This window comes from Fimicolochytrium jonesii (assembly GCF_025526975.1).
Source record: "Fimicolochytrium jonesii strain JEL569 chromosome Unknown EV422scaffold_1, whole genome shotgun sequence".
Taxonomy (NCBI): Eukaryota; Fungi; Chytridiomycota; class Chytridiomycetes; order Spizellomycetales; family Powellomycetaceae; genus Fimicolochytrium; species Fimicolochytrium jonesii.
The window spans coordinates 404,939-423,536 of NW_026515668.1; the positions used below are offsets into that span (position 1 = coordinate 404,939).

Sequence of the window (18,598 nt, forward strand, 5' to 3'; positions counted from 1 at the left end):
GAAATGAAAATATCAAAACCCATCTCGAGGAGTTGCCCCAATGTAGCGTCTTTCAAAGCATCAGCGTCCATTGTGTCTTGTCCTTGGTCGTTGCACTTCAATACAAGGGTGATTTGTGGGTAAGGGCACTGGGAGTGAGATGGAGATCGTCTGGTCTCAGCCCTTACAGTGACGTGAGCAGTAGTTGAAGGAGTACTGTACCACGTGACCGTCGATTTCTTCGCGCCCCCAAGCCACTTCCCAACGGAGCTATAAAAGGGAAAGAGTCGCCCGTCTTATTCCTGCTTTTCTCCCACAATCCAACCATTAGATTACACCGCGAGGATGAGTGGAAAGGCTCAAGTATGTCCTCACCGGTTGTCCTCGGGCGCCGGTTTGACGGATTGTGAGAGAAAAGTGCGCTGCCCAAATTACCTTGTATTTTGAAGCGCCTTCGCGACTCTGAGTGGGTAGCTTTGGTTGTGATTGTCGTTTTGGAGTCGCCGAGTTCCGGAAACGCAGATCGATATCGAATAAGGTAAGAGAGGGTGTGACAACTAGCACCTAGAATAGTAGCGCACAACTTGGTGAAGTGATGTCACCTTGAATCCGACCAAATTTGTGGGGATACTTCAAATTATATAGACTACAACGGTATCTGATCCGCCAACGAAATTGCGTTCGATTGTACTGAAAGAATCAAGAAGAGTGATCCGAGCATTATACTAATCTCCCCCTTCTCCATTTTTCTCATCATCAAAAAGGGTTCAGCTCTTCTATGCTCAATGGCAACACCTGCCAGTCGCTTCCGTATCACCTGGCGGCTGGGCCTCTTATACTTGATCTACAAGGCGAGCAAACTACTGCAACGACGTCTTTGTACATCCATATAGTAGGCCCGGCCAACAAGGATCACTTGCACCAACTCAAATCAAATGCCAATCGTGCATGGCCATACAGATCCAGGGGCATCATACGCCGCCGCCGTGATTCCCGCCGATATTTTTGTTGCCATATCGGTAAATGTTGTTTTGCATGTCAGGTCGATCCCCCCATCTTTGGATGGCGTCGTGCTGAAAGTGTGCCTGCTATTTGCGCTATCGCATTGAACATGGAAGTTTGGCTGAGCACTGGCTCCTAGGGATGACCACCCGAGTCCATGCGTGTGCGAGGGGCTTCCAATGAGGTGATGCCCAACGCTCGGATCAAAAGCCTGCCGGTGCATGTACTCGAACGCGGTCCTCGGGCATCGCTAGTCCAATCCTCGTCAGCTCCTCTCCCCCGTACATATACAGTACGTTGCGATAGCATCCTAGCACAAACAGGCATACAGTATGCCTGACGAAGTTGATGCCAACCTTCCCTCCGAGAAAGGGCGACCGCATAGCATTTTTCGATGTCTTTCGATGTCTTTCCGTGTTGAGCCGGTTTCTGACGCATTTTCCAATGTCCAAGTCGCCCCGTGCAAGTTGCAGCTTGTCCACGTCGCTCACGGAAATGAGGCTTGGAAGTTGATGAAGCGTGGCGTTTGTGAGGAGTGGACGCGCTATCTCTCCCTTTTCCCCTTGAACCCATCTCCGAGATGGGTCGCAACACTGTAATCGTCCCAACACCTTTGCCGTGTAGCCCTCTAGTCCGATAGACCCACCTTGACCAAAGAAGAATTGGAAGGAGAAGCTACTGTACTATCGTCAACCAGTTTTCAATCCAGCCCGTTGGAGTAGCGAAGGTCTGAGAGGAAGGTCTGAGAGGCTCAGAATTCAGTTCCCAGACCCCGTAGATCACAAAACATCATGGAACGGAAGGTGACGAAGGTTTACGGCAAGAAGAGGCGTCCTCCTGCCTGGCCCGAATCCCGCATCGGTAGCCCCGGCGACGCCCAGCTGTCCGTCAAAGCCTTCCTAGAGGCGACAGGATTGAGCACAGCATCGCCTGCACCAAAACCACCCACAGTCAAAGTGCCGAAGAGTATCAACCTGGGACGACGGCGTCCTCCTCGAAAGCAAGCTTCGCCGATCAAGCATAAGCGTGCTATGAAATACGACGACGATGACGACAACCTCGCGGTGCCGGAGCTCGACCGAAGCATCCAGTCTGAGAAAGGCACGTGTGACGAGGACCAAGCGAAGCGCTCAGCACTTGAAATCGACAAACCAGAGCGGCGTGTAACCCGTGATTATGCGGCTCGCAGTAGCTCAAGAAAGAAACCATCGCGAGATGTTTCCTCCAAGGTGCCGGAGGTGGATCAGAGCATTGAGTCTGAAACGCTACCATTCGATGAGATCCAAGGACAGCGCTCATCAGTACATGAAATCGCCGAAGAGGAGAAGCGCCCTACCCGCGCTCCAGCGGGCCGCACTAGTTCGCGAAGACGATCAACGGCGAAGGTATCCTCCGAGGTTCCGGAGGTTGATCGAAACATCGGGTTCGAAACGTTGACCATTGACGACAATCGAGGAAAAGGCACAGCGCGCGACATCGGAGAACAGGAGAAGCGCCCTAGCAATGCTCCAGTGATTCATACTAGTTCGCGAAGAAATCCATCGGCGAGAGTATCGCCCAAAGTTTCGGAGATTGTTCGAAGCATTCAGTCCGATGAAACAATAACTGTTGAGGAACAAGGGAAAGGCGACGAATCTGACAACGGACGACCGGAGGAACCTCTCACCCGTGCTCAAGCGGTCCACATTAGCTTGGCAGGAAGGAAACCACTAGGCAGAGTCTCCTCCCAGCTTCCGGATTGGGATCCCTTCGAACAAGCATCACCTGGTGAGGCGATTGCCAGGACGGATGTGCCGAATGAAGACTTTCTGATCACAGAAGATTTATTTGAGCGCCCACCGTCTTCCCCCGTACTGCACCCAACTAGTCTGGAGGAAAGTCCCACAATGGGGCGCAATGAAACTGACGAAGATACATCGTTGACAAAGGTGGCAAAAAAGCGACGCGTGACGATCGCTCAGCCCGTGGCGGAAGAGGAAGTTCTCACATCAGCCGTCAAGAGACGAGCGAAGAAGTCCATTAAGTTCTCTGCCTCGACCATCTTACGTTCCCTGGATCACGACGAAGAATCCCATGCACCCGAACGCTCACTGAGCAGGTCGCCGCATCGTATGGGCCGTATGAAGAGGAAGAATGGATATGAAGAACGCGAAGAGGTACGTGTGGACTTCCGCCACTAGGGACGCGTGCAGTTGCCTTACATTCCGATCTCTGTTTTGCCAACAGATGGATGAAGCCGAATCCATTGAAGAGAACGCGGAAACCCATAAACATCGGAAGAGGAGTCGCGATAGGCCCGCTGTTCCCACAGATGATGAAGAGCTCAGCAATGAAGATCCCATTTCCGAGCCGCCTAAGAAGCGCAGGCTTTTGCGTAAGAGGTATGACACCGGCGAGGTCGCAACCTTGGACAAAGCCTCTTCGATCGTATCGGACCCCTGGCACGACGAAGAGGAGAATGTCAACCAGATTCGAGAAACCCTAGGAGAGGCCCTATTACAATCGGCCGCTGCGGAACCCATCACCGCATCACAGTCGGACACTGCTGCGCCCATCGGTGATGATCAGGGCTGCGATTTCAGACTTGGTCGGCGGCCCCCGCGCGCCATGCGGAAGGGCAAGGCGAAGACCGTAGGAAAGGTAGGCCGAATTGAAGCCTCTTGTTGTGACTTGTTCCACCGCTCATACCATCACGTGCAGGCGATTCAGCGCAAGCGTAGGACAGGTCGCGTTGATTCCACTGTTGCATCGCGTGGCATCGCAGGGACAAATGGCGAGGACGTGGAAAACGAAGGTCCTGAAACGGGTCCTCAGCCTTCCGCTTCGCAAGGTGAAGAGAAGCCTAACACTCAAGCAGTGCAAACTACCCTCCTCGGGATCGCCGAGCGGAACAAAGCAAAGTGGGACCGTGCCATATCCGTGCAAGACAAGCGATATGTTCGTCGGGAACCAGTCAAAGGCAGGACGGGCGGACCGGCCGACTCGGATGACGATATCCCACCTTTGCCGCCCCCTCTTCCCTATCTGGACTCCGAGATTGAAGAAACCAACTCGGGCACTGTTGCGCATCCTCGACCGAAGCGCAAGCGAAGAAGGAAGGAGCGGAGGTTGCTTCCTGATTCGCAGGCGGCAGATGTACTACTCTCGGAGGACCCTGCGCAACAACATCTTGGTTTTCCGGACGATGGCTTCCCTGTTCTGAGGTATGACGATCGCGTATGCAGTGAATCGAAACCTCCATTTCATACCTTGCCCTCTTAGAACTCTGCATGGCACACTCACCAATCAGACTTTTGAAGACCTATTCTGTTGATTCCTACGTCATTGCTGTCATTTCATACTATAGACTGTGGCCTTCCTATGCATTCCTCCTGCCATTCATACCATTTTATCAGCACGTTTCACGTTTTTCGGACTTTCCCGTATGTCTAGCCCTGCTTCTCATATCATTTTCATGTTCATGTATTGTACATATGTTTCGCCGTTACTAAGACAATTGCTCTTCCTTTCCAAACCGTAATCTCGCTCTTGAAATCGACATTGCCATGTTTGCTGGTATATGAAACCCCCTCCTTCTCGCTCTCTAATATATGTGTATACTGTACACATGTGTACATTACGCCTACAGTCACTTGTACTATCGATGGAGCTGTGCTTTATGAGACACCGACTGATCAAAATGGGAAGACTCATGCCGCCCCTCGCCAGGAAGCGACACGTAAGGAGGTGGCACCCTGCCGGATCGATGAGAAGGTATCCGCGGCAACGGCGCTGCGTGAGAGTCGTGCGTGGTTCGGCGTGTAGGTAAGGCCGGCCTCCGTTCGCCAGGAAGCGACACGTTTGAGGGAATCCTGAACGGCGGTGGCAGCCTGCCGGATCGATGAGAAGGTATCCGCGGCAACGGCGCTGCGTAAGAGTCGTGCGTGGTTCGGCGTGTAGGCAAGGCCGGCCTCCCTTCGCCAGGAAGCGACACGTTTGAGGGAATTCTGAACGGCGGTGGCACCCTGCCGGATCGATGAGAAGGTATCCGCGACAATGGCGCTGTGGGACCGTTATGGGTGGTATGCCGTGTCGAAATCAATGCACCGGAATACGGAGCCGGTAGAGGCATCTCCATCAGTGGCGACCGTCCGCCTACCAACGTATCGTCTGAGCGCCCCGGACTTACGCCCTGCAATCGTATCATCTCCACCTCGTCCCCATATCCTGACCCCATGGCCCACGTCAGGGATGGCGGCCGGGGCTGTCGATGCTTTGGCACCACTTTATCCTGCCTCGTTAAAGCCAGCTTGAGGAGGAGGATGCAGCCCATGAACACCACGGTGGAAAGCATGAAGATGCTAGTTATCCCTGCCGGCGTTTTCACGAATGGAGGTTTATCAACCAAGATTGCGTTGGTGAATGGAGATGTGGAGGTGCTGGGGGTGGAAGTGGAGGTAGAAGTGACACTCGTTGCGGATGTCAAAGTGGAGCTGGAGGTCGGATCAACCAACACGACAGTTGCGACGGTGCGAATCGCGGAGGACGCTCCCCCGATATTGGTGACGGTTACGAAGATGGTGTGTTGGACCGCGGGACTTGGGGTTGATAGTGGACGAGATGAAGGGGTGTGCACCGTCGTCGGCATCGACGGTTCTGTACGGTGCGATGGTGGTTCTGAGGCTGCAGTAGGCTTCGGAGAATCATGCTCGGTCTTTAACGTTGCTACAGGAGGGTCGTCGTCTTCGGAGACGGTGGTGCGTCTCGAAATCGTCGATGTCGCCTTTCCGTCCATTGTCCAATCTCCCGAGTCCCAACCCGGGCACTCTTTCGCTGTCTCCCTAGAGACTTGGCTTCAACCCATGGCTTTACATACGTGCGGCAGGGCAGAGACTATTCCTTTACGGAGAACTCGCGGTTAGTATTCGTACCATCTTTTTGTGAAACCGCTGACCGTCGACGGTGACAGTAGGATGGCGTCTTGAGCACTGGCAACGGTGAGCACCTCCATCGTTATGCGCTTTGAAGCAGTTATGCCAGCCCGCCTGTTGTGGTGACATCGATGCTTTCAGTCACAGTATTCTGGTGGACTATGCTTTCCATGATGAAAGAGCCTCCGAGGCTGCAACGCGGCGCGGGAGAGCAACTGCGTTCGGTGTCAAAAAGCGGTCAATCGTCCACAACCATGTTCTCGGAAGCCCGCGTGAAATTGGAAATTTGACAATCTAATGCTGGTCACCAAAAAGCACCAAAAGAGGACACGGAGGCTAGGTGTGCATGATTCAAGATTGACAATTTGACGTGCAGGAGGCTGCCAGATATATACGTATCTGGTGACGACGCCCCAAGGACACATCATTCCGAGCATAGCCATCGGCTCAAGTTACCGACCCCATGCAAAAACCCAAGATGGCAGGACGGCAAGACGGCAGGACGGCAAGACGGCAAGACCGACCGCCGGCCGGTGACTTCTGGCAACAACCCGTCGTAACGAGATATCTGGCAGCCTACTGTACTGTTTGTACTGTATGGTCACCACTCATCGAGGCTTCTTTGAGCGTCGATACGAGGTAAGCATATCAGTTGAGAACTCAGGGAAATCACTCAAGATTGGGTGGGGCATATCAAGGACAACGAACTGTTGGTTGAGATGCTTCATCCCAATTCGGTATGTTGGGATTGAGACTGTGCCATCCTTCTCCTCATGACCATACCGGATGTTGTGGACAAGAAGACCTCATCCAAGTCGAGTAGGGAATTGAGCATCATGTGAAGGCTGCGAATGTTTTCTGAAGAATCTGCATGAATGATGGCACTGAGGTGAGGATCACGGCATTCACTGTTTTCAAGAACCAAGCACATTTTGCAGATCACAGAAATGATGATTGAGATCCGAAGTCCGCCGCAACTAACAAACAGGAACTTTGGCTACAGCAACCACCGATGATGTCCGCTTTTTCGTCTTGACCGTGGTGCTCTGCAGCTTTTTAGTCCCCCATTCTCGTCCAATGGCCACAGCATGCACACTTCTTCCAAAGCTCTTCGTTGGAACAGGTTTGAATATGCGCGCCCCTGAATCGTACTTGTAGTATGCGAGGACCTCGTTGGTATCTAACACGTCTGGTCCCTGTGTTCCTGGGTATATCTTGAGGGCCTGGTCAAGATGCGGATCGTATGAATAGAGACCGCGGAAGGTTTGAGTTGAGGGTGCATGGAAGAGGATAACAAAGTGGGATGCATCGGTTGTTGCAAGATCCTGGATGGGTTGAACGAGATGAGCGTTTCGCGAATGTGAAGATTTCGGCGCGCTCGAGGTCGGAGAAAGGTCCGATGCACCAGCCAAAATTGCCCAACCATACCTCCAGAACCTCAGCCTGGCATTTTTCATTCACACTGCCAGCCAGGCAGACATGAACCAATGCGTTCCTAATCAGCTGTCGATTGGATTGCTCTTTGGTGGGCGTCCGCCGAAGCACGGATCTCTTTGCTGCACATGTCGCGAGGGAGTCGTTGTCAGCCTGCACAGGGGTTGCTGATTCGGCTGCTGGAGCGATAGCGGCTCGTGATGGCGGAGTTTCAGCGCAGGATCGCTCTTGTCTTTCTCGTTCCGCTGCACGCTTCGATGCTAATTGCCGACTCCGCTCCTCCAGCTTCTGGGCTTGTAATTCCAAGCTTTGTCTGTTGTACAAGGCAGAATATGTGATCATTGGAGTGATTGGAGGACGAAACTTCGTGTACCAACGTTACCTCCGCAACGCCTCCCGTTTTTCTTTCTCTTCTTGTTTGCTCTGCGCTTTCTGATGAACCCCCGCCTCACGGGCTGCTTCCATGCGGCGGAGCGCGTTCAACTTCTTTGCCTACATACGGTACAACGCGATGAGATGGGGTGCGATCGCAGTTTTCTCAAGATGGCGTACCTTCTGCTCTTCGCGCCTGTCCATCGGCTTTTGCACCTTCGGTCCTGAATCTACCGGTTTCGTTCCTGTTGCTGTGACGGCGATGATGGAGTCGCCTTTCTGGCTTTCATCACCACCGGGCCTCGTCTGCTGGTTTTCAGCAAGTGGATCTGGATGTTCTGGCTCGAGACACGCCTCCCCATCAGAGCTCGAACTTGACTCCGACTCGTCCAGGGGATAGAACTGCAGGCCAGACACCGGTCGTGTCTGCCGCCCATGTACGATACCCTTCTTCTCCAACCCAAGGATATATCGCTCGGTGGGTCGCGAACTTGTCGGAAGCGCATGGCCCGCTGCTGGAGCGATTGGTGATGATTGCTTTGTTATCGTTTCGTTGTTCATCAACTCCAGGATCTCTGCTTTGCTACCTGTCGGGCTCACACATGATAGCCGGCGGCTCCTGCCCAATCGTGGCGTCGAACGCAGACTCTCCCTTGGTGAAGCGTGCAGCGAAGCTCGAGCCGAATCATCAACGCCTTCTTTCCGCTTCGCCCTCAGAGACGCCGCTGGGCGAGAGCGGGACGCGAAAGTTTTGGTATTTAAGGCACGATGTGAGCGGCGGTTCTGTAAGGAGGGAGTTGCTATTTCTTCTTCGGTGCTCCACCCCTCCTCTTCCTCTTCAGACACTTCCTGTGTTTCAGAAAGGCTCTCTTCATCAAGCCTTCTTGCTGTCTCACCAAAGTTCTCCTCCTCCGTAACCCACCCTTTATCGTCGGATGCACCGGGGTCTTCCTGAGACTGAAAACCTGCCTGCACTGGGACAGGGTTTCGTGCCGGCCAAAAAGGTGCAGCGCCTCGTGATGCAAATGATAGTTTATTGGAAGGTGTGACTTTCTGATCCTTGGGGCTACTTATGGGGGTTCCCGCAGGCTTCTTCAAACTCTCCAACGGCTGTCTGCGGCTGTTGGTTAATGTTCTGTTACTGGTCACGCCGTCGTTCGTTTTGGGGGATACTTCAGATGCTTTCCTGTTCACATTCTGAGGAATGGCAGCATCGCGCATCTCGTCTTCGATGGTTTTCGGTTGAGATTTTGGGGCATGGGACTTCATCAGATCTTTCAATACAGGTTTCTCACGTTGTGGCAGCAACGTTGCAGTTTCCTGAGCTCGTGATGGCGATGCTTGACTCTTCCTCCTTTGTGTTATCACAAATTTGGATGGTTCAACATGCGGCTTGAGCCATCGGCCCTGGCCTGCAGTTGCCGCCTCTGAACTGTCCTCTCTGGGCCGATTCGAGCTGGACGTCGCAAGATCCTGTCCTCTATCGAAAGGTTCATGGGACATTCGCTCAGTGGAGTCATCATACGTCTCGTCTATCGCAATCGTTACTGCCTTACTACACTCTGCCACCAGCGGCACCTCAGTGGAGGTAGAAAATAACACGTCGGTCTCTTCGATGATCATCGGCTGTGAAGAGCCGGGAAGGCGCGTAGGGGTGAAGATTGGCATGTCATCCAAACCGAAATCTGCATCCTCATCTACATCCTCGTCCTCATCTTCCCTGTCTGGTGTTTCGTAATGCGCTCCAACTTCAAATCGAGCTCCGTCCAGCCATTCTTCTGCGACCAACGCGCTCTGCTGCTTCATGATAACGCTTGCATCATCTTGATTGTCTGGATCAGATGTATACCTCATCGGAGTTCTGAAAACCTGGGCAGAGGGCCTGGCCTCGACACTGGTTTTGTGGGTTTCCAGCGTCGTAGAGGCGTGCTGTAGCCAGGCACCTGCGATGTCGCTCTTTGAGGGTGTGTGGGTAGATGCTGCGCTCTTGGTTAGGTCCGCTTTTGTATCACGCGCGATCGCTAAGTGCTGGGGACCGTCGGGTGGTTTGTCGATCGACAATTGGGGTGGCGGGTTTGCTCGCGACGACGGGCTCGAGGATAATGTATCTGAGTCCTGGTCTCGTGCCCGACTCACTACAGCCACCGCGGAATATTTCTGGGTTTCGGTAATGATGCTTTCCGATTCGTCATTTTGGGAATCGTCGTTGACAGCCGTATCCGCATTCGCATGGGAACGACCCTGCACATGGTCGATATGGGTTTCTCTCGATTCATTCGTTTGGGTGCCAGGTGCGATAGGTGAGTTCAATAGCTGGTTTGAGATGACTGCATCGCTCAACATGTCTTCCACCACTTCCTGTGATTCCGGCTCCATCCCGTGCGCATTCAGTTCATGGGCCCTAGAATGAGCGCTCCGAACAGTTGAGATGTTCGCAGCAGAACTGCGTCGAGAAGGATTCCCGTCAGCGTGCGGAACCGTCAGAAACGCTTTTGCGCTTGCTGCGATGTCGTTCGACTGAGACTCCAAGTTCTTCGGCGTGAGGCTCTTTCCGCTGGGAAGCACCGCTGCTGCGGGTTTTCGCGCACTGTTCGCCCGCGAATTGTTTTGTTGCGGTGAAATCTTCCCGATGGAATGTGCGGTCGGAGCGTCTGTAACTTTCGGGGCTTCCTTGTCTTTTCGGGTTGAAGATTTCTCAGCTGAATCTGTTTTTGCTGTTTTGCCCTTTTTCCGCGAACCATTTGCTTTTGCATCGGCTGCACGGTTAATATCATTCCCCTGGTGCTCTGCGAGCTTCGTCGCGGATGGTTTCGCGATACCGGCATCTGAGCAAACAGACGCAGGTGCATCTGCCTGAAGATTGGACGGTAATGCTGCCTTCAGGCTGTGGTCCGCGATGGCCGTCACTGCTTCCGAAAGCTCGTCCGCATGTGTGTCCTCTGCCACATACTCAGCAGCAGCTTCCACTTCACTCTCCGCTTTCGTTACAGGTTTTCTCCCCTGACATGCCCCAAAAAGCGCGACCACAATCGCCAGTAACACAAGCCTCAACGGACCTGTATCCGCCGAGGCCCTCGTTGCGTACTCCCACAACTCCGCCGCATTCCACGTGATGGTCATCTCTGGTATCCGCTCGCATAATGCCGTAAAGTATTCCCAGCTCCTTTCCTTTGATGGTTTGCCGGCTTTGTGGGAAGGAAAGTAGAGCTGAGCCGCTACGCACAGGACGTGGCCGGACATGAGCCCCGTTCCGAGGGTGTCTATTTCGCGTGGGATGGTCGGGTGCTGCTGAAGCTTGATTTTGCGGGCGGTGGAGAGACAGAGGTTGATCCACATTACGAGAGCGTCTTCGACGTCGTACGGATAGTTGGCGGCGAGGGGAAAGTGAGGGAAGTACTGCCTGAAGAAAGGTGTGGATGTCATTGATTATGATTGGGGAACATAGGGATCGGCGTATCTTACCGTATGTGGTTGACGACGTCCGGAATGCCAAGGTCCTTGCAGCTCGCAGCCAGCAGCGCCTCAATCAAGTTGCAATGTATAGACTGTAAAGGGAAAACGGTGAATATCAACACTCAATCATCTTCAACAGGCTATCTCCCCGTCCACAAACCTCATAAAACGGCGTATCATCAGCAATCATGTCACTGATCGAATTTCTCAAGCTGGCCTTGAACTTGAGGTACCCGTGGCGAGTCAACAGGTCCAGGTAGTTTGATGTCGAGTCGTCGAAGATGATACTTGCGGCGCGCTGGTAGAGGTCGCCGCCACGGAGGGCGCTGATGAGAGTGCCGCGAGGAAGGAGTGTGAGGTTGCCTTGCTGGCAGGTCAATGTTGTGGGAGGGTGAGGTTTTGCGAGGATGTGCGACGGACGAAGAATCATCCCTGACTTACTGGGTCATCTAGCTCGACTAAAAAGCCCTCGATAATTGCAGACGGGGCAGTTGTTTCCAATATGTGAGCATTGACATGTAGACATAGCCATCGAAGCGCTGGCTTGAATGAGAGCTGCAGATGCATGATTGAAGTTCAGGCAGGTTTATCAATCGTCCACTCATTGTTCTTCGGCGCGGGCAACGAGACATACTTCAGCAGCCTCATACCACTCATCACCACTCACGCCATCTCCATCTCCCATAAACTCGCCCAAGCCATGATCAACGCGCTCCTTCAGTCCCGACTCTGACCGAGCACCAGCAGATAGGTCAGGCGTAGGCGCCAAGCTGCTCTTCCGCGTCGCCTCCAAATCTGCGCGCATCCGTCTGAGTGCGCCGACAACCTCGCAGGACGCTTTAATGTCTCCATCTATAACACAATCAACTGTAGCTTCGGGGATCTGCTCATCGGAGAGACCAAGACACCTCAGGCCAGTAATCAAATCGGCCTTGATTTGTACTGATGTGTTGGAGCATTCCAGGGCTGCGGCGGATGAGTACCAGGAGAGATCTACGGCTTGCGGTGATAAGACGCTGATGATCTACGGGTTGTGGGTGAAAGGCCCGTTAAGCATTGATATCTTCGGATACAGTGAATGGATGGCAGTTGCAGACGCACCTGCAAGAAGACAAACCCGCCTTGTAAATCATCCCAGGTGATATCTTCCCAGCTCAGAACCTCTGCAACCCAGCCGAGTTCGGCCCCGTGTTCAGGAAAAGACATCTCTCTCTCTCGCTCGCTGATGTGGAGGCTGCCAAACGCTATCGGGACGTGGATTGATCTGGTTTTCGGACGGAAGTGGGGAAACGCGAGGACGCGTTCCTTGAATGCACAATCGACAGCGCGTTACCCGGCAATAGAAGACTCTCCATTGAGAAACTATAAAGTACGTGAAGTATCCTCGCAAAAAGCTGGCTCCCCCCCCAAAATCAAGTCAACGTCGCGGCGTCTGACTCGGACTGTACATGGTTCAGGGTCGTATATAGATGTCCGTGCAGGTGAAACCATAGCTTCGATGATGAGCCCAAGGGACTTCCTAATTCGCAAGGAGTCTTCGAAACTCGACTAGAGCTTACAAACTGGGAGGGAGCATACGATGCAGTGCAACAGATAGCCCAGCACCGCTCGCTTCTAGTTTGTCTCGCGACTGCCGGGCTGGATGCCGCCTTGCAGCGGTAGGCTTGCTTCGTTCATTATGATCAGAGAGGTATATGCAGTGGATGTTGCTTTGCCCGCAATGCCGTACTCATCATATGACACCCCTCTTCTGCGGTGTTGGTAGGCTTAGCTTAAGTAGATGCCCAGTAAGGTGGCCATTTTCCCAACTATTGTTTCTGCGAAAGCCAGCTTCTTGCCCATAAGCTCGCGGTACTGTCTGTATTTGGGATTGCAAAAAGTAGTCCGCTAGGATCTTTGGCAGCTGACTTACGAAAGGGCTAAAGGAATGAATCCTGCCAGACTTCAGACGCCCGGGTGAATGTGGAAGCGCTGATTGGGATGGTGACCAAGCGTTTCTCGGCGCCGTACTTAGCTGGAAGCTAGAAGGGCCATACTCCGACACAGGCCCTGAACTAGCGAAAACCCTGGTCCCCGAAGAGACGCTATACTCAAAAATGCAGTTGTTCCGCAAATGTTCAAGTCCTGTACAGCACTCGCGGGCAGACCGCTTTTGGACATGTCAATCCTTTAGCACGCCTAGTTCCCAAGGGCGACTTTTGTACCCAACGCAAGGCAGAGGTTCAAAAACTTTCTGCTCCGCCATTGAACATGGATTTTATGTAGATCTTGTACCTGGGATACACGTACTATACTTAGTTTCCTCAGAAATGACGTTCTGATGAGCAACAACAACGCCACACGGCCAGTCGGGTTTTGGGATCTCCTCTGTGCACACCGTCGTGGCGTCGCTAATAACACAAGTAATAAAGTTGACCGCCGTCGTTATTTGTACTCATACATACAATACTAGCTTCTTATGGCGGACGACGGGTTGACCCCTTTTGGTGGGGTCAGATGCCTGTTGAGGCTCAACAAAATCTTTCGCCAAATGCGCATGTTCTAATCAACTGTGTTAATCATTTGATTAAAATCTTGATCCTCAAGATGGGGCGGGGCGCCTCATGATGATTGGGAGCGGTATCGCATTTGCAAGTCTTTTGCAGCCAGCCACAAAGCTCCCTCTCACTCGCGCACGCCCAAACCCTCACACAAGCTCAGCTTAGGGAGCTCAGAAACATATTCACCCATTGGCCCGCCTGTCAGTCGCTTTCTCATCGCTCACTGGTTGTATAGTAAGCAAGCCGCAACAGAATATACAAGAGTTGTCCGTATAGAGGAGGGCATGCTCCAATACTAGTCCCTCTCACATAGCGGCTGCCCGGCAGAAGGAGGCTACCCCTTTACTGGCCTTGCGACGCTGTCAGGTACGGTATTTTCCTCCGAAGTCAGGCTGTCTAAGTTGCGGTGGCGGATTGACGTCGAGGAAGTCGTTCGTTCATACTCTCTCATATCAGAGTTTCTTATTATATAAACCCCGTCATAACGAGGCGGAAGGTTCGGCCAGCGACGTTCGTCTTCTCCGACTCGCCATTCCCTGCTTTAGACAGACTCCGATAGGGGAACCAATTTGGACATGAGTAGTCCTGTCCCATCCTCAGAGCTGTCAACTTTTTCCATCTCCGGCAAGCAGCTCGCGGACGCTGGCACACAGACTGACGGCGAATTCGCCGTTTGCGACGCAACAGCCACACCAACACTAAATATCACTTTACCGACTACGTCACAACTGTCTATCGTCCGCATCGAGGAAAGCAACCCACAGGGCAAAACGGAAAACAACCGCCGAATGTCTACCATCATAGTGTCGTCAAAGCCTGGCGGCGCTACTCTGGAAGGTGGTTCTGGCGACGACAGGTCGATCGTCTCTATCAACGTGCCAAAGCGGTTTTCTGTAAGTTCTGTGTCATCTATGAAATTTGCGGAAGACGCCGGTCGGCGTGACCACCGGGGCTCGAGAACGGGCAGTATCTTTATCACGCACGGGGACTCGGAGGAGATTTTGGCGATAGACGTTGTACCGACGGCGGGAGCACCTGATGTCAAGGATATGTCTACGGCTGCGAAAGACGCGCACGAATTCAAATACCCTGACCAACGTTCGGAGGAGAGCGTGCCTGCTCCTGCATACGAAGAAGTCGTCGGATCTCATTCAATATCAGAGCCACCTGTTGCTCAAGATACTCTGAACTCGGAACCCGCTGCTGTAAATCCGAAGGTTCCGGAAGAAACCAATGTTGAATCCAGTGTCGTGGAAGTAATCTCGGAAGGAATACAAACTGCGAGTGAGATTTCCCCTCAGGATATGACCTTGGACTCACCCAAAGCGAATGAGGGTTCGCTCAAAACAAATCTGTCATCTTTGCCAAAACTTCCACCTCTCGGGGTAAGCCTATACTTTCCGCACTATACGTATTATCTGACTTGTACTCATTGCGCTAATTTCCGCTCATGCCAGACGAGGGACTTTATCTCACAAGTTGAGATTGCCAAGGGCATCCAAAGGCAACTTGAGGACTGGCCTGTCCTAAAAGCTGGACTTTTGTTTCGGAAGCCGGTTCCTTCGTCGTCATCTTCAAGGAGTCTTCACAGCTCATCCACCTCGCTACAATTACGTGCTCCGGAAAGATCGTCCGCTCGCAGAATCTTAGGGAGGTCGCTGGGCTCGTTGCTGAAAGGCAAGAGGAAAACCCGCGAAGTCCCGAACTTCAAAGCGACATTCTTACCCGAGGAAGACGAATGGAGTCTCTACTACGCCGAGGTCCGGGGACGGTATCTGGTATTCTATGTTCTTCAGCCCATGATGGGTCAGCAGGAGAGGGGCGGTAGTGGCACGCTCGTCCGTCAGAGCTCAAGTTTATCCGTTGGCACGAGGGACTCCAGCTCCTCGACTAGGCCGTTTAGCAAATTTCTCAAATCATTCGCCAAAAAGTCCCAGGCGTCATTGAGTTCCCGGAAAGTGTCGAGAGACAGTCTGGAGCGTGTATCCTATGAATCCAGCCGTGCGTCATATGATCAACAACGAAGCTATCTTTCGCATTTGACACCGGAGGACCTTAAGAATGCACCGGTAAGTCCAGATTCTCCGAAGCAGTGACGTCAAATGAATGTTCTAGCACTAAACGTCCATTGTATCCAGCGAACCTTGGTGCATTACATTCCCCTGCACACTGCCACAGTGGACGCCGTGCACTCCTCTAAACCTGGATCGACGTCTGCCTATGCCAGCACCAGCTCGCTCACGGGAGGATCTATACTCGTTCTAAGCACTCTCCCAGTCGAACATCCAGAGGAGGATACAAGAGAATACCTCCTACTTGACGTCATCCTGCATGAGGATCTACTTGATGTCAACAACGAACTTACTGTATCGACGGTCAATTCCAACGTACGCGATGCACAATCTACATTGCGTCAAGTGGAACTCTCACATTGGATGGGTGCCATTCAAGAGGCATCTGATCTGTCTCCGCCAATGGATGAACCTACACCGGGCTCGGACAAGAACTCTAGCTCCAAATCCCTGCCGGACCTAATGCAGGAAAGGAAGATGTCAAGGGAGAGTCTGTCGCCGGTTGCCCGGACGCCAACGGACCAGACCTCTATTAGCGCCAAAAGCTTGCATGTCAGCCCGTCTCACGGGGGTCTTGCGAGTATTCAGGAATCGCCTAGCGCCTCGCAGTATGCAAAAGGCGTTTTTCGCAAACATTCTAGGACACCTACGGAAGGAAGCCTGCCATCGCTGCATCAGCTGTACTCTGACAGCCTGTCATTCCGTCAGACGGCGAGAAGTGAGGTGCTTAGCTCCTCTGCGTCAGTTTCAGAGCACCCGATTTCCGGATCAAGGGAGCTTCAACCACCCGCGCTACCGAAATCCTTCGCAAAGCTCTTCAGCAACAAATGGCGCAACACCTTCGATAAGGATGCACCTCGTGCACGACCCGTCATCTCCGGTCCGACGAACTTCACAAAAGTCGAGGTCACACCGGCAACACTTCTGGGTCAGGCCGCCGCTACTGGTCCGTCCTCGCCAACGAGCCCGGTGTCAAACGTCCAGACGGCGGAAGGCTCAGACGCACCTCCGAGCGCTGAGGCGGTCGTGAAGGAAGAACAGAAGAGGTCTGGATGGAGAGGGCTACACCGGAAACCTGTTGAGCGAGAAGAGATCAGAGACCGTTCCGGAAAGAACAAGGAGAAGGAAGGCAAACGTGAACCTGGGAAACGGAAAGACAGCAAAGCGGGACTTTCGCCGCTGGTCATCTCCAGTCCCATACCTCAGCCTACGAACTCCACACTCCCCTTGCAACAGCGGGACAATTCCCACCCGACAGACACCCTCCTCAGTCTCGCCCAGCTTCAGCAATCCAACGCAGGATTCTCCACCAAACCAACGCCTCAGCCGAGCGTAGCAACCTCGAAGCTCTTCTTTCCTTTCTTCCACAAGAATCTCTTTGCAGGCAAAGAGAAGGAAATACCGATAGTGATCTCACCTGCCGCCGAGCGTTTGCAGCGGTCGGGCACCGTGTCGTCGAGGGCGTCTACGATGAGGCGACGGGTTGGAAGGGCCCGTCCGGAATCGGCGGAAACTATGTCGAGCGATCGGGGGACGATTGGGAGTGCGTTCCGCCGTGCTGAGGGGGAGGTCCCACTTACGTTGAGGAAGTGCATTGAGTTGGTTGAGGAGATTGGTAAGAGGCCTGTCAGCATTTTCCTGATACAACGGACAGCTTCAAGTCTAACTATTCTTCCCGTGCGTAGGATTGACGACGGAAGGCCTCTACAGAATATCTGGTAGCGCAGCCACCGTCGAGCGACTTCGACGGCTTCTCGCCCTCGACCCCAAACGGGTGCACCTGCAGAACCAGCAAGTGTCGGGATCGCCAACCATCACTTCTCCCGTCCTCGACTTTGTCGCTGGAGCGGAGAAGCCTTTACATCGCGCGTCACAGCTGTCCTTCACCGAGACGGTGTCGAGCTCACGGTCCAGTTTAGAAATGAAACGCGCTTCTGGAGAGCATCGACAGCCCGCACGAAATCGCCGACTGTCCACCTCCAGCATACCCTCCGGTCTTGGCGGATTCTCGGGTTCCTCGCTCTATGACAATGACATTCATGTGGTGACGGGCGTGATCAAGGGTTTTTTGAGGCAGGGTCTGGGATCAAAAAAGATTCCATTGTGTACATTTGATTTGTACGAGGGGTTCATATCTGCTACCCGTAAGTCTTGCTTTTGCCCCACAACTGATCGACACAAGTATATTTAACCTATTGGTCTACAGAAATCCAAGATTGGCGCACTCGCATGATTGCTCTACAAGACATGGTTCACAACCTCCCACCGAACCATCTCGCCACTCTCAAATATCTATGCTATCATTTACGACGGGTCGCAGCAGAATCCGACAAGAATCGCATGACAGTCCGCAACCTGTCGATCATCTTTGGGCCGACGCTGTTACGTCCGCCACCAGCACTCGACAACATGGCGCGCATCATTGAAGACATGCCGTTCCAGTGTACCATGGTGGAGACCCTTATCGAGCAGGCTGACTGGGTTTTCGGACCCATTGAATATGAGGAGGTTGAGGAGGAGATCTTTGCTCCGGGAGTGGAGGCGTCGTTTTTGGAATGCGATGTGCAGACCTTGGACGAGGCGTCTGGTGGGGGGGTCGATGCGGGCATCGACGACTCTAGGGAAGGGGATGTTGCGGATGAAAAGGATCCGAGCGATGACGCGAAAGAAGGTGAGGAGGGTGATGGAGAGGCTGACGCCACGGCATCTGTGGATGGCTCAAATGTTGACTCGAACGTCGGCGTCGTCGGTGTCGATAACGACCACACACCGACGGAGCCAACATTTTCCGACTCCAACGAGACGTTGACGTATACCCCGACCACCGGCGGCCGGC

General features: G+C 53.2%; 6 protein-coding genes across 6 annotated transcripts; 3 read left to right on the forward strand and 3 right to left on the reverse strand.

The window, feature by feature from the left end:
* The first annotated feature begins 1,663 nt into the window (after window positions 1-1,663).
* Window positions 1,664-4,430, forward strand: EV422DRAFT_5862 (uncharacterized protein). Its single transcript, XM_053073459.1, has 3 exons — window positions 1,664-3,137; window positions 3,208-3,621; window positions 3,682-4,430. The coding sequence occupies exons 1-3, from the start codon at window positions 1,773-1,775 to the stop codon at window positions 4,240-4,242; spliced, it is 2,340 nt and encodes a 779-aa protein (XP_052929913.1). The 5' UTR covers window positions 1,664-1,772; the 3' UTR covers window positions 4,243-4,430.
* Window positions 4,430-6,081, reverse strand: EV422DRAFT_511021 (uncharacterized protein). The gene has a single exon (XM_053068977.1). The coding sequence runs from the start codon at window positions 5,753-5,755 to the stop codon at window positions 4,619-4,621; it is 1,137 nt and encodes a 378-aa protein (XP_052929914.1). The 5' UTR covers window positions 5,756-6,081; the 3' UTR covers window positions 4,430-4,618.
* A 631-nt stretch (window positions 6,082-6,712) lies between these two features.
* On the reverse strand, window positions 6,713-11,186 carry EV422DRAFT_6010 (uncharacterized protein). The gene is made up of 6 exons (XM_053073692.1): window positions 11,160-11,186; window positions 9,547-11,093; window positions 7,878-9,177; window positions 7,708-7,817; window positions 7,320-7,638; window positions 6,713-7,216 (listed from the first exon to the last, which is right to left on the reverse strand). Exons 2-6 carry the CDS (start codon window positions 11,031-11,033, stop codon window positions 6,869-6,871), a joined length of 3,564 nt encoding a protein of 1,187 aa, XP_052929915.1. The 5' UTR covers window positions 11,034-11,093; window positions 11,160-11,186; the 3' UTR covers window positions 6,713-6,868.
* On the reverse strand, window positions 11,187-12,447 carry EV422DRAFT_6009 (uncharacterized protein). The gene is made up of 5 exons (XM_053073689.1): window positions 12,252-12,447; window positions 11,785-12,174; window positions 11,592-11,705; window positions 11,311-11,476; window positions 11,187-11,242 (listed from the first exon to the last, which is right to left on the reverse strand). The coding sequence occupies exons 1-4, from the start codon at window positions 12,354-12,356 to the stop codon at window positions 11,342-11,344; spliced, it is 744 nt and encodes a 247-aa protein (XP_052929916.1). The 5' UTR covers window positions 12,357-12,447; the 3' UTR covers window positions 11,187-11,242; window positions 11,311-11,341.
* Window positions 12,448-14,127: 1,680 nt separating this feature from the next.
* EV422DRAFT_6037 (uncharacterized protein) lies at window positions 14,128-17,584 on the forward strand. The gene is made up of 3 exons (XM_053073745.1): window positions 14,128-15,075; window positions 15,148-15,759; window positions 15,829-17,584. The coding sequence occupies exons 1-3, from the start codon at window positions 14,266-14,268 to the stop codon at window positions 17,482-17,484; spliced, it is 3,078 nt and encodes a 1,025-aa protein (XP_052929917.1). The 5' UTR covers window positions 14,128-14,265; the 3' UTR covers window positions 17,485-17,584.
* A 99-nt stretch (window positions 17,585-17,683) lies between these two features.
* On the forward strand, window positions 17,684-18,147 carry EV422DRAFT_491338 (RhoGAP domain-containing protein; the record flags this gene model as incomplete). Its single annotated transcript, XM_053067524.1, has 2 exons — window positions 17,684-17,906; window positions 17,969-18,147. Coding segments are annotated over 2 exons (402 nt in total), but the record flags the coding sequence as incomplete, so codon positions are not given.
* Window positions 18,148-18,598: the final 451 nt, after the last annotated feature.

What these genes read in the sequence shown, in the direction of transcription:
- EV422DRAFT_511021 (XM_053068977.1), bottom strand. Translation starts at nt 5,755, where the DNA reads ATGGACGGAAAGGCGACATCGACGATTTCGAGACGCACCACCGTCTCC.
- EV422DRAFT_6009 (XM_053073689.1), bottom strand. Translation starts at nt 12,356, where the DNA reads ATGTCTTTTCCTGAACACGGGGCCGAACTCGGCTGGGTTGCAGAGGTT. An exon ending in AGTGGTATGAGGCTGCTGAA is followed by an intron (nt 11,706 to 11,784) that starts GTATGTCTCGTT and finishes ATGCATCTGCAG; the next exon opens with CTCTCATTCAAGCCAGCGCT. An exon ending in TAGTCGAGCTAGATGACCCA is followed by an intron (nt 11,477 to 11,591) that starts GTAAGTCAGGGA and finishes CACTCTCATCAG; the next exon opens with CGCCCTCCGTGGCGGCGACC.
- EV422DRAFT_5862 (XM_053073459.1), top strand. Translation starts at nt 1,773, where the DNA reads ATGGAACGGAAGGTGACGAAGGTTTACGGCAAGAAGAGGCGTCCTCCT. An exon ending in GATATGAAGAACGCGAAGAG is followed by an intron (nt 3,138 to 3,207) that starts GTACGTGTGGAC and finishes TTTTGCCAACAG; the next exon opens with ATGGATGAAGCCGAATCCAT. An exon ending in AGGCGAAGACCGTAGGAAAG is followed by an intron (nt 3,622 to 3,681) that starts GTAGGCCGAATT and finishes CATCACGTGCAG; the next exon opens with GCGATTCAGCGCAAGCGTAG.
- EV422DRAFT_6010 (XM_053073692.1), bottom strand. Translation starts at nt 11,033, where the DNA reads ATGTGGATCAACCTCTGTCTCTCCACCGCCCGCAAAATCAAGCTTCAG. An exon ending in GTTTTCAGAACTCCGATGAG is followed by an intron (nt 9,178 to 9,546) that starts GTATACATCTGA and finishes ACCTTTCGATAG; the next exon opens with AGGACAGGATCTTGCGACGT. An exon ending in AAACGGGAGGCGTTGCGGAG is followed by an intron (nt 7,639 to 7,707) that starts GTAACGTTGGTA and finishes CTTGTACAACAG; the next exon opens with ACAAAGCTTGGAATTACAAG.
- EV422DRAFT_6037 (XM_053073745.1), top strand. Translation starts at nt 14,266, where the DNA reads ATGAGTAGTCCTGTCCCATCCTCAGAGCTGTCAACTTTTTCCATCTCC. An exon ending in CAAAACTTCCACCTCTCGGG is followed by an intron (nt 15,076 to 15,147) that starts GTAAGCCTATAC and finishes CGCTCATGCCAG; the next exon opens with ACGAGGGACTTTATCTCACA. An exon ending in AGGACCTTAAGAATGCACCG is followed by an intron (nt 15,760 to 15,828) that starts GTAAGTCCAGAT and finishes CATTGTATCCAG; the next exon opens with CGAACCTTGGTGCATTACAT.